Source organism: Puma concolor, chromosome E3, assembly GCF_028749965.1.
Source record: "Puma concolor isolate L17-30 chromosome E3, mPumCon1.1.hap2, whole genome shotgun sequence".
Classification (NCBI taxonomy): domain Eukaryota; kingdom Metazoa; phylum Chordata; class Mammalia; order Carnivora; family Felidae; genus Puma; species Puma concolor.
The window spans coordinates 28,705,396-28,722,257 of NC_141682.1; the positions used below are offsets into that span (position 1 = coordinate 28,705,396).

Sequence of the window (16,862 nt, forward strand, 5' to 3'; positions counted from 1 at the left end):
GAAGGAGAGGTGGCACGTCTGTGGTTGGGAAGCGAGCAGGCACCATGCTCTTCAGCGCTCAGAAGCCTGGGCCGCCAGCAGCTACACACCACGCAGAGCGCCCACGTGTTCTTCATCCATCCTCACAGAGCCTCCGGGTCACTGCTCTAGTTGCTCCCATTTTACAGTTGATGGTCAAGCTCAGGAAAGCAAAATAACTTCAGCCATACAGCTGGCAAACAGAGGTACTGGGACTTGAACCAGATTGGCTGACACGTTCCCAGCCACTGTGGGGCCCCTCAAAGTCTTTGTTAACTATGACGATGGGAGTCAGGAATCTGAAAAACTGTTTCACAAGCACCCACAGGACCCTGGGATACTTAGTTTCCCCATCTCTGGCCTTAATCTTTTTCTTACAGGGAAGGGGGCTCAGTGAGATATCCCTCAGCTCTGACCTCACGTGTTGCTCTACGTTGATCTTAAACCAGTGTTTCCCAAGGGAAATGTTGTAACCTACCTCAGGACCTTTGCACTTACTATGTCTGAAAAAGATCACCCCGACTTATCTTCATGGTTCACTCCTCAGCCAACTGCTCAGAAGACACTCTGAGAGCCACCCCTCACCCCTCAAATAGGCATTCCCTAACCCTCTTACTAGGGCTCTTTCCCGTGTCACTTGTAACTAGGACATGATCATGATATATTTACTTATCATGTGTATCCTCCCACTAGAATGTAAGCTACTTTGTTCCATCCCTTATGCACCCGTAAACCCCAGCTACTACATGACAGAAATCAGGTAAATATTTGTTGAGCAGATGTGTGAATACATTAAATCCATTTCAGTGCCCCTACTATTTTCCAGGCAGAAAGCCTGGGTAACCCCACCCCCGTGATGGAACCTAGCCACGTGCAATTATCAACCTGGCTGCCATGTTTAATAAGCAAACCTGAGTTGGACGCAACAGCTTACAGGATGGGAGTAAACTTCATAACCAGACAAAGTAGGCTGGCCGATTCCACTTGCAGAAAATACCTCTCAGCCCTCTCCATCCCGTTAACCTGCTTTTCTTTCCTCAAGGAGATTACAAAACAAACCATCACCCATTACCATTGGGTTTAATTACTCAGATGATTTTAACAGTGCAGCAGGCTTTAATTACAGGCATGTCTGCTGCCAAGGGACTAAAGGTACCCGCCACGAGTGTCCATGGTTTTCTAGGAGGGGTCATAGAGTATGGGGGCTGATTTAGCGTTGGCTCAGCCATAGAGATTCTGCCAGGAAAGTTGCTTTTAATTTAACCCCTACAGATACTGAACCGGGACCACGTATGCTGGATTTCCTCGATTGCCAAAGGACAGCCATCCTTCATAAGTGAATGCCAGAAGGAAAGTCTGCAGAATGAGATCCTACTCTTTGAGGAAGGTTCAAAAAGACTAGCGACATGGGAAGGATTTTTCTCCCCGCACCGCCCTCCCAAACCTGGTGGGTGTCAAGCCCTGGGAGAAGCCTCACCACTGCTTTATTCCAGACCCATTTCAAAGCACGCACCCAGGCAGCACACTGAAATGAAAGCCGGCTGCCTAGGCTTTCGTTTAATGAGATGAGAATTGAGGTTCAAAAATAAACTGTGCAAAGCCTCGTAGGGAAATACCAGATGACAGAAGAAGAACTGGGCGACTGAGTGCATAAAAGGTGGCAGTGTGGGGAGCCCACGTCTAAGTCAATAACAGGGTCAGGCAGGATCTGGGGGTCAAAACAGTAGCTTAGTTGTTAATCAAGTGGTAGAACTGACCTTGGATGGCTGGGTAAGAGTTGCAGCTCTATGGAGATGCTTCCGCGCTCCCAACAAACGTTGCCTTTTAGCAAGCACACAGTGATGCCATTTCTAGGAATTTAACCTTCAAGGTTGCTTGTGCTTAAGTCAAACAACACGCAGGCAAGGGAGGATTGCTCCCGCAGAGTTTTTAGATGCGAATGACTGGAATCCACCCCAGCCTTCCTTGGTTGGGGCCCCAGTTAAATAACTGATGCTCTGTTGATACAAATGGAAAACGATGCGGCAATTAAAAAGAACAAGGGAATTCTATATGCACTGAGACGGAACAATCAACAGGGTATGTGGATAAGCAAACAAAAACAAAAACAAAAACAAAACCCCACGATTTGTGACAGGGGGCGTGGCCCGTCCCTAGGAGTTAAAAAGAGCAGCACAAAAGCACAGTCCAAAGCCAGACCACCTTAAGACAGGATTCCAACTCCCAGTCACTAGTTAATGGGACTTCGGGCAAGTTACTTTGTCTCTATGGACCTCGGTTTCTTCATCCATCCAATGAGCTATTAAGAAGAGTTAATGTATCTGAACATACGTTCTCAACAAGGCTTATGTGTCCCCCGCCTGAAAGGGCAAACATTAGCTCAGACCAAGAGGTGGTGAAAAGAATCTTAAGCTATTACAGTGGTCTGGGATCTTCCAAAGCTTGACCCTACCGGATCAATCTTAACCCTTAGTGTTTAATTTTAAACGATGTTTTTCTTCTTAGGAGAGTGATCTTGAAAAAAAGGTTGACAGACACTGGTCTGAAGTCCTCAAAAGCTGCAGAGAGCAGATGGGGATGACACTGACCTGTGACACTGCTGTCAGGCTGAAATGAGAGGCCACGAGGCCCCATCTCTTTATCCACCCCACCCCCCAACGCCCCACCATGCCAGGCCGTGAACTTGAGTAACAAGCCTCATTTCTCAGATGAGGAGCCTGAGGTCCAAAGAAGCCAAGGGATTAGCACAGCCAGGCGACTGGGCGCCCCCACTCGACACACTAACGGTGCTTCAAGACCACATGCTTCACGGAGCTGCCCTACAATCCATTCCGGGTCGTGATAGGTCAACCCAAATACGCCCTCATCCATTTGAGCGCCAGTACAGGATGGCAAGTCTAGCCCAGAGACTGCTATAGCACACAGCCTGGAGCTCCCGTCAGGTCCACTTGAGCCACTGGTCCTTTGCTCTGACAGTGTCTTCTTGGGAGGCTCCCCAGAGACATGGCCAAAGCCCTGAGCACTAAGAACAACCCTACCTGCTGTGAACAATGGTTTCTGTCACTTATTTGGACACAGGGTGATGGAAGGCAGTGGACCTGTTTTTCCTGCTGGCTGCCAGAAAGCTGTGAGCTCAATCTCTGGTTCCCCCATCACGAGGCCTTCGTATTATCAATCCTGAGTCTAAGTTAAGGCCCCACCACTGTGCTTCCTTCCTTTGGCCTCATTTTCACTTACGCCATCTTGTTTTGTAGACTGTGATACAACCGTCCTAGAATAGGACGTAAATAGGAGGAGTGTAAAAAAATAGTTCAACACAAACTCAAGGAACTAACTCCAAGAGGTTCTAGAAAAAGCCACCACTGACAGAACTCATTGGGCTAGATCACCCAATTTCCCGGGCGCTTTTGAGGGAACCTGGGAGGGCAGACACTGGTGTTTGGGCTGGAAAATATAAGATGGAGAGGTCTCATAAGGTAGGGAAGTACGTATATGGAGGTGGAAAAGAACAAGCAGGGGCTTAGTCATGAGGGTCTTAGCAGGCACATCAAGTGATTCCCTGGTTCCTTCACTCAGTCAGTCAGTCAGTCAGTCAGTCAGTCAGTCAGTCAGTCCGGACCTGCCACTTACAGAGCACCGGGCTCCATGCAAAACTAAGTGGTGGTGACAGAGGCCAAAGGGTCCACACGGCTTCAGATATTTACCGTCAGACCCTTTACAGCAAGTCTGTCAACCCCACGTTTTATTTGTCAGTATACAAACATTTTTTAAACCAACAGAAAAATTCTGACACCCTCTTGAGACCCTGGGTTTCTCATCTATTACATGTGGCACAATAAGCATGCCAGTGTGAAGATTAAATGACAGAAGGCACAGGAGGCTCTGAGAAGGAAGCCTAGGCACAGACACTGCCATGCTTTTTTATGCCCATTATTACTGATCTCCCAGCGGCTGGGAGGACAGGGAAGGAAGATCGCCAATGTGTCTTTACAACACAGGCAGCCTTTTTCATTCCAGTTCTAGGAAGGGGTATAATTATGATTGAAGTAATCCAGGCCCTTTACAGGCTATTTTCCTATGCTCTCTAGATGTTCAGATGAGTACGGGTTTTTTCACTATTTCAACAGTTCTGAAATGGAGGCTTATCGTAGCGTCAATGTGGACACCTGACTTGTTCATTCATATTTGCTGAGAACCAACTATGTGGCAGGCACTGAAGATCTGTGAAAATATGGGAGCACTAAGTGTGTGTGTGTGTGTGTGTGTGTGTGTAGTTCACAAGACAAAGCTATGCTCACTCTGAGTTCATGCTGGAACAAGGGAGGCACACGGTAACTGTATATCGGCTGTCGGCTGGTAATAACAGGTATGAGGAAAAACAAATCTGCGCAGATGGGACAGACAACAGTGATAGTTTACCATTTTAAGAGTGGTGGTCAGGAAGGCCTCTCCAGAGGAGGAGCTTTGAACCAGGACCTGACACAGGTGAGGGAGAAAGTGTGCTGCCATTTGGAAGCACAGGGCTCTAGGTAGAGGGAAGAAAAGGTGTGAGATCGAGGGCAAAGACACGCATCTTTGACAGTAGTCTCCCCCCACCCCCCACCTTTCCCCTCTCAATGCCAGAGCTGTTCCTATTGCAATGCTACCCACGGATTACAGAAATGCTGTATTTGCACAGTACTGGCGCGGCGTGAAATAATGGCGCAGGGATTTGGACGGGGAAGGGGAGAGCGGTGACTATAACATTTTATTTCAGCTTACTCAAGCTCAGCTCCTTTGAAATAGCTGACGTGTTTTCTTGGCCATAAACCTGCAGTAAGCCTATGTACACAAGCCTCACCTGTCAACAACCTAGTAAATCCACAGGTAAGATTTTTTTCTCCCTTCCAAAAAGTCATGGGAACGGAATGGGTTGTAATCAAAGTTGTAGGACCAGTTAAGGCAGCCCTGCTTCCTGCTTTGCACTTGATGAGTAAAACTGAATGAGAAGGTGTCTATTTCTGCAGAATGTTAGCATAGCATTCAAGATAAATCAACGTATTTGTGCATACATCCCCAAACTTTGCAAAGACAGAGGAGACAACGGGATAATGAGGTCGCGGCTGTGACATTTCTCTGCCAGGGTTGTCACAAACTCGCCAAGAACAAAGCCATATTCCGAGACAAGAAAGGGCACCTGCTTCTGGGTAACAAAGAAGACCTGACCCTTAAAGCCACATGCACACTTCCAGCTATGCTCACTGCTGCATCCGAGTGCCTCCTGTGGCCACTAACAACTTGATGTGAGCCTACACATTGTCCCTATCGGATGAGGAGGGGGGAGGTCAGGGATGTGCAGACTCTGAAGCACAATCCCCATGGCAGGGTGCCACGAGGCTTCACTACCTGGGACAGGAGAGGAGTCATTCCGAGACTTGGGTTCAAGTTCACGTGTCCAACCTGAGTATAAGTCTACAGTCACTGATCTAACTACCTTCTCTGATTTCCAAAAATATGCCCTTCTGGATTCTAGCGGATGGCAGATTAGAATGTGTATGTGCGTTGGAGTGAGAGACAGGAGAGGAAGGGTCTGAGACAGGAGACAGGAGGGTACACCTGGAAACCTCCTTCAGGTGTCACAAACTCACAGCACAACAGCTAATCCCTGATCATGGTGATGGTGCCGTGGGCATCATTTTGTTCTCCAGATCCTGTTTACAAGGCACCGAAGGGGTCAGACATCTTCAGGAAGACAGGTTAACCAAACTGTGCAGGGGGCACTTTCAGGGTCAGGTTCAGTTATGTGTAACATTCACGTGTAAAACAGAATACCTTCTTTCTTAACAAGACTCAAGAGACCAAGTGTTAGTCTATTAAGCATTAATAACTCTTGAGGCCCCAGAGACCCCACACTCTGGCTTCATGAGGATTTTTGTTTGTTTAGTGTTTATTTTTCAGAGAGTGAAAGAGAAAGAGAGAGTGCGCATGAGCGAGCGGGGGAGGGGCAGAGAGAGAGGGAGACACAGAACCCGGAGCAGGTTCCAGGCTCTGAGCTGTCAGCACAGAGCCCGATGTGGGGCTCAAACTCAGAAACCACAAGATCATGACCTGAGCCAGAGTGGAAAGGTGAACCGACCATGCCACCCAGGTGCGCCGGGAGAACTTTTATTTCCAGATGAAAAGAGCTGGGTCTCAAGCCCACATGTGTGAGAAACCGTCAGTCCCGTGTGCTGAACCCCTTCCCCAGGTGAGCTGGCAGCCACGGGGGGCCTGGTGGGGGTGTGACTCCCCACTACTCTTATGGCCTCAGGCCAAGGCTAGCCAGGGAGACAGGGTGCCCTCTCTGGCTGAGAACTGCGGTTATGTCCCTTCCCCAACACACACGGACACAAACACACCTGACACGGGGAAACAACTATACAGTTAACCTGGAGAGCCTGTGAGTAACCAGGGGACAGCTGAAGACTTTAGTCTCCCTTGGCACACGGGAGTCATTTTCAGGGTAAGTACCCAAGTGCGTTCTTGTATTAGGAGATTAGCTGCAGGAGTGTTATGGACCAAATGTTTGTGTCTCCCAAGAATTCCTGTTGAGACCCTAACCCCTGATGTGATGGTGTTAGGAGGTGGGGTTTCAGGAGGTCGACCAGGTCACAAGGGTGGATTCATCATGAACAGAATCAGCCAGCGCCCTGGCCCTCTTTCTGCCCTGTGAGGACGCCACAAGAGGTGGGCGACCAGCGCCTAGGAAGGAGGAGGACCAAGCCGGCAGCAGACTCAGGAACTCTGAGCAATCAAGGTCTGTTATCTCTAAGCCACCGCTCTACAGTGCTTGGTCACAGCAGCCAGAGCAAAGTCAGAGAGGTGGACACACACCATGTGCGTACTCAAGGAGAATTCAAGTGCAGGTGGTTGGGAGGGCAAAAGTGAGCGAACTGGAGACAATATACAAGAGAGAATAAAAACAGACGACACAGGATTTTTGCCCTTTCAAACCTCAACTCCAGATAAGATGCAATGTCTCTGTACACGGAGGTTTCACTTTAGAGTAGATAGACTTCAGAAAAATTGGATACGAACAGGAATTTTTTAAAAATCCTTTTTGGGGGCGCCTGGGCGGCTCAGTCCGTTGAGCGTCTGACTTTGGCTCAGGTCACGATCTGGCAGTTTGTGAGTTCGAGCCCCGCACCAGGCTCTGTGCTGACAGCTCAGAGCCTGGAGCCAGCCTCAGATTCTGTCTCTCTCTCTCTCTCTCTCTCTCTCTCTCTGCCCCTTGTAGACTCGCTCACTCTCAAAAATAAACATTAATAAAAAAAGTATCCTTTGGCAAGTTTGAGTTTCCAAGTGTTCTGAACGTCCCTATACTCACGAAGCCAAACCTGTATGATAGGGGTGTATTCCGGCCCCCCTCCTTAGACAGAGGAAGGGTCTGAGGCCCAAAAGGCCAAGTGACTGACCTAAGGTCACACAGCTGCAGTCAGAGCTGAGCCTTGACCTTGAGGGTCTGCTCTTCTTGGCAGTAGGCGCTCTGGCAGTTACTCGTTTGGGACGCTTGAAATAAGTGGGCCAGAGCCTGGGGCCCAGGAATCTGTTAGTCTTACGAGCCTGTAGTTTTAATGCCCTAATTTTTCTGGAAGTCCAAACTACACCACCAGGGTGTTTCTCTTATTCATTATGGAGTCCTCTTGATTTTATTTATATTTTGCAGCAAAATGATTTAAAACCAATGTGCTCGGGCACAGAGGAAATCTGACCTGAAAGACTGTCTTTGTGGCAAAAGGAGAACCAGCAGATACTTATTTCCTGCCTTTGCGAGGCCAGTAACATCCTGGTACAAGGAGATCCATCAATACATCTTTCATAAGGGCTTCTCTGCACAGTGAGGTGGAAAATCTTTCCAATGACTCCGGCCCATTTGTAACTCTGCCCTGAATAAAAGAAGGGATTGATCGGGGCTTGGACTGCTTCCATGCCCAGGGGCCGTCCTGCGCCCTAGGAGACGTGGTCTACGATGGGATAAAATTCAATGGGGCAATTGCTCTTGGAGAGAGAGCCCAGTAGGGGTCAGCTCGGCCCCTGAAGAGGGAGCAGCGAGGGGTTAAACATGCTCCGCCTTGCTCTGCTTGGGGTGGGGGGGGGGTCTCTAGAGGGAGGGACGCCTGCAAGTCTCCAAAATTCAGAGGCTTAAAAGGAAACAGAGGGAAGGCTTGCCACTGGCTGCTTAGGAACCGCACCTCAGTTTCCCCTCCTCGTGATCCCCAATCCACAGTTGGCATGACGTAGCCTCAGTGCGTCCATCAGCCAGTGGGGTGGCATTTCTTAAGCATCTTCAATGGACTGCCACAGTGGGGTTACTCAGAGGCTTCCTAACAGGGCAGAGGGACCTGGGGGCTTGAAAAGGATGGATGCCCCACGGCTCTGGACACATCCCACGACCCCAATATCCCCGAGTGGTGGCCGATGCCCAGAGTTCTATGCTGGCTAGGAGGCTAGGACTCCCGAGCCCAGTTTTAGATGCTGCCACTTGGGCAGCTGACTTCTCCCTCTGGACTGTACTTGACTCTTCTGTAAAAGTGGGGTGAGACTGCTTACCTTAGGGCAGCAATTCTCAATTTGGGAGTGGACATTTTGCCCCTCCCCCCAGGGAACATTTGGAAATTTCTGGAGACATTTTTGGAGACACTGGGAGACAGGGAGTAGGATGGGGTGCTACTGGCATCTCGTATGCAGAAGCCAGGGACACTGCTCAACATCCTACGGGGCACAAGACAGCATCCTCCCCCACACACAAGAAAAAATGATCCAGATCAAAATGTCAGTAAGGGTGCCAAAGTCAACCAAGTGCAGAGAAAGCTCTTTTGGCATCCTCACAAGATGGTTCAGTGCTCTGGTTCAAGGCTAAGACACAGGCCCACACTCTTGCTCATCTACCCAAGATCTCATCCCAATCTCGACCTTCTCTCCCATTTCCTAGGCGTATGAACACGAACAAGACTCTTCTCTTATCCAAGCATCAGCTTCAAGGTTGAGAGCAGGGGGTATATACAAGCTGCTCTAAGCCAGAGTCACCATCCATGAAGATTCTAACTCAGTATCATTCCCGGCAACTGGCACACAGCAAGTGGTCAATAAATGGGATGTGTTATTTTATGTAAGGAAAATAACGTCTCTCTCCTAACTGTCACGGGCATAATAAAACGTGAAGTCTGGTTAGCACGGTGCCTCGTGTCCTTGATGATAACGAGTACATCTTGGTTGATGAAGGCAAAGGATCGATACGTGGGCACAAACATAAGTGACAAGAACAAATGAAGGTTTGTGGAAAAGCAAACGTCCAGGGGCACCTGCATGGCTCAGGTCATAATCACACACCGTTCATGCGATCAAGCCCCGTTTTGGGAGCCTGCTTGGGATTCTCTCTCTTTCCAAATAAACTCAAAAAAAAAAAAAAAAAAAAGAAAAAGAAAAAGGCCAATGTCTAGCCTGGAGCTTAACGTGCACAGAGTGGCCAAAAGGTATCTGCTCTGGGGCACCTAGGTGGATCAGGTATCAGTCAGTTAAGCGTCCGACTTCAGCTTAGGTCATGATCTCATGGTTTGTGAGTTCAAGCCCTGCATTGGGCTCTATTGACAGCTTGGAGCCTGGAGCCTGCTCCAGATTCTACCTCTCTCTCTGCCCCTCCCCTGCTCACACACACACACTCCCTCTCTCTCAAAAACAAAAACAAAAAAATGTTATCTGCTCCATGGAGAGGAGGTGACTCAGGGAAGTACGAGGGGCTTACAGCAGAGTTTCTCAGCCTCAGGATTACAAATCTCGGGGCCCGAGGATTCTGTGCTGTGGGAGCTGTTCCCCACAATGTATAATGTTAGCAGCATCCCTTTACCATCCCTCCCTCCCCATCCCAGCTGTGACAACCAAAAAAGGTCTCTGGCCACTACCAAGTATTTCCTGGGGGGGGGGGGGGGGGGGGGCACAAATGCCTCTGAGAACCCCTGGTCTGAAACTGTCTGACACACGCCAGGCTTTCACTCAGCAAATATGCTGGAAGGAAGCAGGGACAGAGGAGCGACGGAACCAGGCTGACCCGCAGGGCGGCAGGCCTTGGCTGCCTCTCCTGACTCTCACTCCTGATAGACGACGTGGAGAGAGGCTGTCCGCCGGCAGCTCGGTTTCTCTCAAACAGGTGGCTCTTGCTCAAGCCCACTGTTTGCGCTCTGCCTTAAGCGGGCAACTTCCCTGAGAATCCATTTTTCTGGTCCTGAAGATGATCTGTGGATATCACAGTCAGTATCCGTACCACTCAACCTGCCTCTCATCACTCTCCCCTCAAAGGGATTCTCTGGAAGTACTTGTAGTCCCGAATGGTTTAATGTTCCTGTTGTGTGGCCGAGCCATTGTAGTCAGGAAGAGTAAGAGGTATGGAGTTACCCTGGGTTTGCGGTTGGAGGCTTAGAGGTGGAAAACCCTGGCCTCTCTAGCTCCTGAACCTAACCCCTCGGCAGATGGTGAGGGAGCTATGGAGGGAGGAAGAGAAATCACAGGTCAGGTGCATAGCTGGTGGGGGGGGGGGGGGGCAAGGGAGAGAGGTCACCTGAGAGCTCAAAGGCTGGGGGTAGGACCACCAGCGGATGCAAACTTCTAGCACCCACCTTAAGGAAGGAGCTACAACGGAGCAGACTCACTGGACGCTCCCTTAATACCCCCTCTCCCTCACATCCCAGCTCCAATCTTGGCCAGGTCCTCTGTCTTCCTCGCATGTGGCCACTTCTCTGCAGCTCCACTGTGGCCAGCAGCTAGATGTGAGCAGCAGTGCGGACTGACCCCCTTGTGCTTTACCTGGCCCACGCAGGCAGCCCTCCTACACCCAGCAGCCAGAGCAACCCTCTGAAAAGACCAATCAGATGCCACTCCTTTGCTTAAAACCCTTGCACAGCTACTATTGCTGAGGATCCACACGGAATTCTGACTGCAGCCCGCAAGGCTGGCTCCTGCCCAGCCCCCACCTGCCCCCTTCTCCACTCTCTGTTTTGCTTCTTAGCATTCTCTCCAGTCATTACCAGGTTCCCACTTAGACCAGGACCTTTGCACATGCTGCTTCCTCCTCCTCCTCAACTAATCCTTACCCAGACTACACTTCTTCATTTCAGCTTAAATGTCGCTTCCCTAGGGACATTCTGCTGACCTTTCCTGGCCAAGTCCACAGTGAAACAGTCTCAGGACACTGGGACTTTCATCCCGTTGCACTTCAGTCTGGCTTAACAATTGGCATCTGTCCCCACCAGATGACGAAGCTGCCTGAGGGCAGGGCGTCTATTTTGTCCACTGATGTGTCTTTGTTCCTATTCAGTTCAGTAAACATTTGTGGAATAAACAACCTCACGAATGGGGATAAGGAAGAGAGAAGCTCCAAGCTTAGACAGAGCGTCCCTTTCAGGGGTCATACCATGGCTCCATTCCCAGACACCTCCCAGGAGAACTAAAAAGGGAGCTGAGGGGAGTGTGGTGTCTGCTCCACCCCTACCTCTTTCTTCTCCCTTGCAAGCTTCCCTGTTCTGGCCCCAGATAGATGAAGACCGGTCCTCCCCGCCCTGCACCCCCTTCCATGACACTGAGCCCCAGCAAAACCACCCACTGGTTTGACAACAAAGTGCCAAACTCCTACTGGAAGCGAGATGTGGACCTTGATCTCCAGGAGGCCCGCACCAGCAACACCAACTGGGGGGTTGGTTGGAAATGCAGAATCCCAGGCCCCATCCCAGATGGGCGGGGTCAGAACCTGCATGTGAACAGATCCCAGGTGATGGGTATTGGCGCTGGGCTAGAGAGCGCTGGACAGAACCATCTGGAGGCCCCTGGACCCCACCTACCTCACCCCCACTTTCTGATCCAGTGTTTGCAGCACAGCAGGACTCAGGTTCAAGATGATGGGGTTGGTCCTGGATCAAGCTTTGAGAACCACTACTTGACAGCTTTATGGGGGTCCAGGAAGGAAGTTCTCAGAGAGGCCCAGAAAAGCGTTCTCAAAGAAGCGAGGTGTGAGCTGGGAGGATGAATAAGAGCTTGCCACAAAAGAGGTTAGAGGAGCATTGTGAACAGAGGACACCACACAGAACAAACTAAGAAGCATGATGCACTTTGTGTCATTCGTTATCGGTGCCTGGATTCCAGGCAGGGCAGGAAGAAGGCCAGGGAGGGGAGGGGAGGGAGCCCCAAGGTCACAGAAGCCCTGCTTCCTCTTCACCCCACACAGCACTGCCAAGGAGGAAATAAAACATCCTCAGATGCCACGATCATATAGCTAACGCTCCTGGGACGTTTACCATACATCTAGCCTCATCCCAAGGCCTTACTTCCATTAACGTAGTTTTCTTTCTTTTCCAACTGCTTGAAAGAAGGAATTATAGACTCACAGGCAGTTGCCAAGATAGTAGAGTTCCATGTTCCTTCACCCAGCTTCCCCCAATGGTAACATCTTATTTAACTGCATTGCAATATTAAAGCCAGACGATTCACATCACTATACTATTAACTAAGACCACAGTTATTTCATTTTCACATTTTCCATGCACACATTTGTGTGTGTGTGTGTGTGGGTGTGTTACTCCTGAGTCCTCACAACAACCCTGTTATTATCCCATTTTGCAGATGAGGAAACCAAAGCACAGAGAGAATAACTTGTAGGAGGAGAAGGGGGAAGAAACTGAATTCTGGAAGTCTTGCTTCTCTGACAAGTTCTGATATTTATGCAAACTCACGGATCAGGGAGATTTCCAAGGGGGATGCATATCTGCTAAAAGAGGCCCATCCCGAAGTACCCTGTCGTCTGGGAAAAAGCCTCACTGGCGGGAACCGAGCAGAGAAGCTGGGAAAGGGGAGGGTGGCCACGGATGCCCCTCTACTGTTGGCCCCTGGGCAGCCTTGCTCCCAGCTCAAAGGCGCCCCTGTCCACTGGATCTGCCCCCAGGTACCTGGTCGGGTGATGTTCGCAGGGCTGGCCTGGGCTGTCTGCCAACATCAGGACCAGACAGAAATCTGCTGTTCCACATCCCAGCTCCTGCCCTGGCGCCTGGCAACCCCACAGAGGCCTGTTTGTGAAGGCAGGAAGGAGGCTGGGCTGTTGAGCCTTCCCGTCAGACAAGCTCTGAGCCCCCAGCGGCTGGGCTGGGCTAGGGGAGGACAGGGTAGGGAGAGAAGACACACAGCAAGGCCTTACACCACCAAACAAGGCCTCCCTCATGATCAGGGCCTCCAGCCACCGCCTTCGTGGCCAGCGACTACCAGACATAGGCCTCCTTTGCTGCTTTTATGTCTTGTTGGGCTTCTTAGAAGGGAATGTTCTCTGTGACTACAAACATGCAAAGATGATCTGTGCACGTGGACAGGGTCTGCTCAGACCCACACACACCGTTGGATTTGTAGCCAGATTGGTGGGGCCATGGGTGAATTCTTTCCTTTGTCAACGTGGCACTCTGTTAATGTTACTATAATGCTTTTTGTGTAGTTAGGCAAAAAGGTTTTCTTTCATTGTGGAGGGGGGGTGAATTTTAGAAAAGGACACTATGGCACGGGGAATGATTTTGCTTAAATGTGAAACAACTGTTACAGTCTGGTAAGTAGCCTCATGTCTGAACTTCTCCAAGCCTCAGTTCCCTTGACTGGAAAGCATAGGTGTGGCTACAAGGATCCATCTCCAACTGTTAAGCTACAGAGACCTGTATGGGAGGGGGCAAAGTTAAAGCAAGTCTTTTACTTCTATTTTGCCCAGAGATTCAAAATGCAGCCTTGGGCAGGCCCCACCAATCCGTCATGGTCATTAGTTTTAAGTCCATCCACTCTGGGAGGGTTGGGAAACACAATGAAACCCGACTGTTTTAAAACATTCTGCAGGTCAAACCAAGCTGGCTGATTGCCTTAGGTGCTCATTTGACTTCTGAAGCCCACTCGTGCCCAGAAGCATTTCGGGAGCTCTGGGACATCTTCGATCTTTGGATCGGAAGATTCTAGGGGGAAAGCTCTGAATCGACGGGCCCGCAGGTAATGAACTGTGGTCCTGGAGTGTCCATGCAGCTGCCCAGTCTCTGGCCAGAGGCCTCCCAGGTCAATTCCTCACCTGCACAGGAACTCCCTTGGGTGCCACAGAGAAGGAGGCTGCATGCGGCTAACTCAACATCATTTTTAGAGCCTCCCAGAAACCACTAGATTCTTGAAACCAGAATATGTGTTACCAGTTGCCCTCAAATGGCCAGAAGTTCTCCCCACTCATTCCCACCAGTTACTGTTCCTTAAGGGACATCAATACATCTACTCTCCAAATGAACCCATAATAGAAGGGGAAATGGGCACACAATTAACTGAGGACATCATGTGAAACCAAATTACCATTTATACCCTCTCATTCCAGAAAGGGAAGGCTGCAATGAAAGACACAGAAGCCAGAAAACCGTACACAGACAGAAAATCAATAACCACAGTGAAGGAATGGAAACTTTACAAACGGCAGCTAACAGAATGATTCCAACCGACATCAGATGAGGCTCTGAGCTTCCTGGTGGCCAAAGCAAAAAAGAACCTATCATATTATATAGCTCATAATCTAACACCTGGAAGCTTAGCCACAGAAAAAAGAAAAGCTAGCTCCTGGTACAATGTGCCCGGCAGGTGTGAGCAAGGAGGCAGGAGGTAAGGAGGTCCAGAGGTCAGTGGCAGCCAGGCCAAGATCAGGCCTTTGGCTTATACTCCAAGTGGCATGAGGAGTCAGGGGTGGGCTTTAAGCAGAGGCCTGACCTCATCTCACTCATGACTTAAAAGAACAATTCTGACATGTTCTGAGAATAGCTGCTGGGGTACAACGGGAGAAGCGTGGAGGCCTATCCGGAAGCTACAGCAAAATGCCACCCAAGAGACAGCGCAAGCCCTTAGAATGAAACCCAGCCTACTTCCCAGCACCCACAAGGCTTCACATGCTCTAGACCCTCCTTTCTATTCAGCTCAATCCCATGCCACTTTCTCTCCCTCCCACCACGGCGATCTGTCCACTTCTGGTCCCGTCTATTAGTCACGTTGGGTATCTGCCCATCATGTTCTTCCCTTGACTTCTGCATGGCACTATAACTGTCAGCCCGGGAGAGCTCTTTCCCAAGCCCCTGTGACATGTAGGACCTCCCTCAATCCCAGACTCTCCTGCTTCTTTCTTAGCACCCAATCACAGCCCATCATTTTTTTTTTCAACGTTTATTTATTTTTTGGGGGACAGAGAGAGACAGAGCATGAACAGGGGAGAGGCAGAGAGAGAGGGAGACACACAGAATCGGAAAGAGGCTCCAAGCTCTGAGCCATCAGCCCAGAGCCTGACGCGGGGCTCGAACTCACGGACTGCGAGATCGTGACCTGGCTGAAGTCGGACGCTTAACCGACTGCGCCACCCAGGTGCCCTTCATCATTATTGTGGTCTGGTTTACTTCTTGGTTGATTGTGGCCCATCTCTCCACCAGGAGGTCTAGTATTCCACGAAGACAAAGATGTGTCTCCCATGGCATCTCCTCCTCCATCATAGCCCAGGGCCTGACACATAACAGGTGCTTAATAAATTCTGGTGAAAACGCAGAGCCACTAGGTTAGGAAAGGAGAGCTCAGAGAGGTCAGGCCAGCTGCTGGTGGATGCCAGGTCTGACTCTCAGGTCAGGGCCTCTGATCCAATCGCTCAGGAGTCAAATCACAAGATCTTGCCCTGACCTTACTCCCTAAGACCCCTACCAATGGATTGCATCAAGATCTTTGCGCCTTGCTACGGAGCCAACAAGAAATGTGATGACGATCAGAAGAGGGTCAGGAAGTTGCAGCTGGAGTCCAGCTCCATGTAGGAGAGCAAAGGGGGATGAGGCAAGACTCTACCTGGCTGGCTGGCCTTATGGCCACCATGTTCCACAGCTCGCAACACAAACTATCCTCCCCCAAGTACACAGCCTTTATCTCATCAATTTTCTAGGCTACGCCAACCAAACAGTGGAATCCACAGGAAATTAAGCTTATTGACTCAGTCTTTGGTACCACATGGAGAAGATATATTTACACATGTCATCTGAGCCTGGGGGACTAGCGGTTATTGGCACCAAGTATTTACTGAGTTTTGAATGACAGCTGGAACAGGAATGGGGTGGAGGGACAGATACCCTGTTTCTTCACTTCATGCAGATTTCTGAGCCGAGGGCGGCAGGGTGGGCCTTCTCCTGAGCCCGTGTTTTCCCTCCATGTGGCTGGCTTGGACAGTGGAAGCATTTTGGGTAAAGCTAATATTCTGCAGAAACTGGTTTCAGAGAGAACGGACTTTTAAACTTCAGGCCGAATTAACGGGGCTCTCGTTGTTGGCAGCAGCGAATTGTGATGTGATCCCATCTCTAGGTGTTTGCCTCATGCCATCTCTTCATGGTTCTTGGAGCTGTAACTTCTCCTTGGGTCATTTACGACCAGAGGGGAAAAGCAATCTTTGAGATTCATGATGGAAACAGCAGGGGCCTGGGGAATAAATGCCCAAATAAAAAATAACCATAAATAAATCATGACATCAATGGCTAATAATTAGGGACCCAGCACAAGTGACAGGGACTGTAAAGATATTTACATGCAGTATTTCACTAACCTCATATGTTCTTTTGTAAGAACAACAAAATCCAAGCTCCTTATGACCTTATGAGGCCCTATGCGATCAGGAGATTGTCAACTTCTGTAAGTTCCTCCCACCCCTACTCATCAGTGGGTTTCAACCACCAGAAGCAAACTCATTCCTGCCTCAGGACATCTGCACACGCTACCCCTCTGCCTGGTGTACTTTTCCCCAAGTCCTTGAATATCTGTCTGGTTTATTCCCA

General features: G+C 49.9%; 1 protein-coding gene across 3 annotated transcripts in view; it reads right to left on the reverse strand.

Annotated features, from left to right (window-relative positions):
* The window catches only part of XYLT1 (xylosyltransferase 1), a 313,363-nt gene that overhangs the window by 175,129 nt on the left and 121,372 nt on the right, over window positions 1–16,862 (reverse strand). The window contains exon 1 of one of the 3 annotated variants that reach the window (XM_086692978.1): window positions 4,438–4,585. The exons of the other annotated variants lie outside the window; for them this stretch is intronic. Coding sequence (XP_086549104.1) covers window positions 4,438–4,527 — 90 coding nt within the window. The 5' untranslated portion in view covers window positions 4,528–4,585. Of the gene's footprint in view, window positions 1–4,437; window positions 4,586–16,862 lie in introns of those variants that run through there. 3 annotated transcript variants of the gene reach the window in all.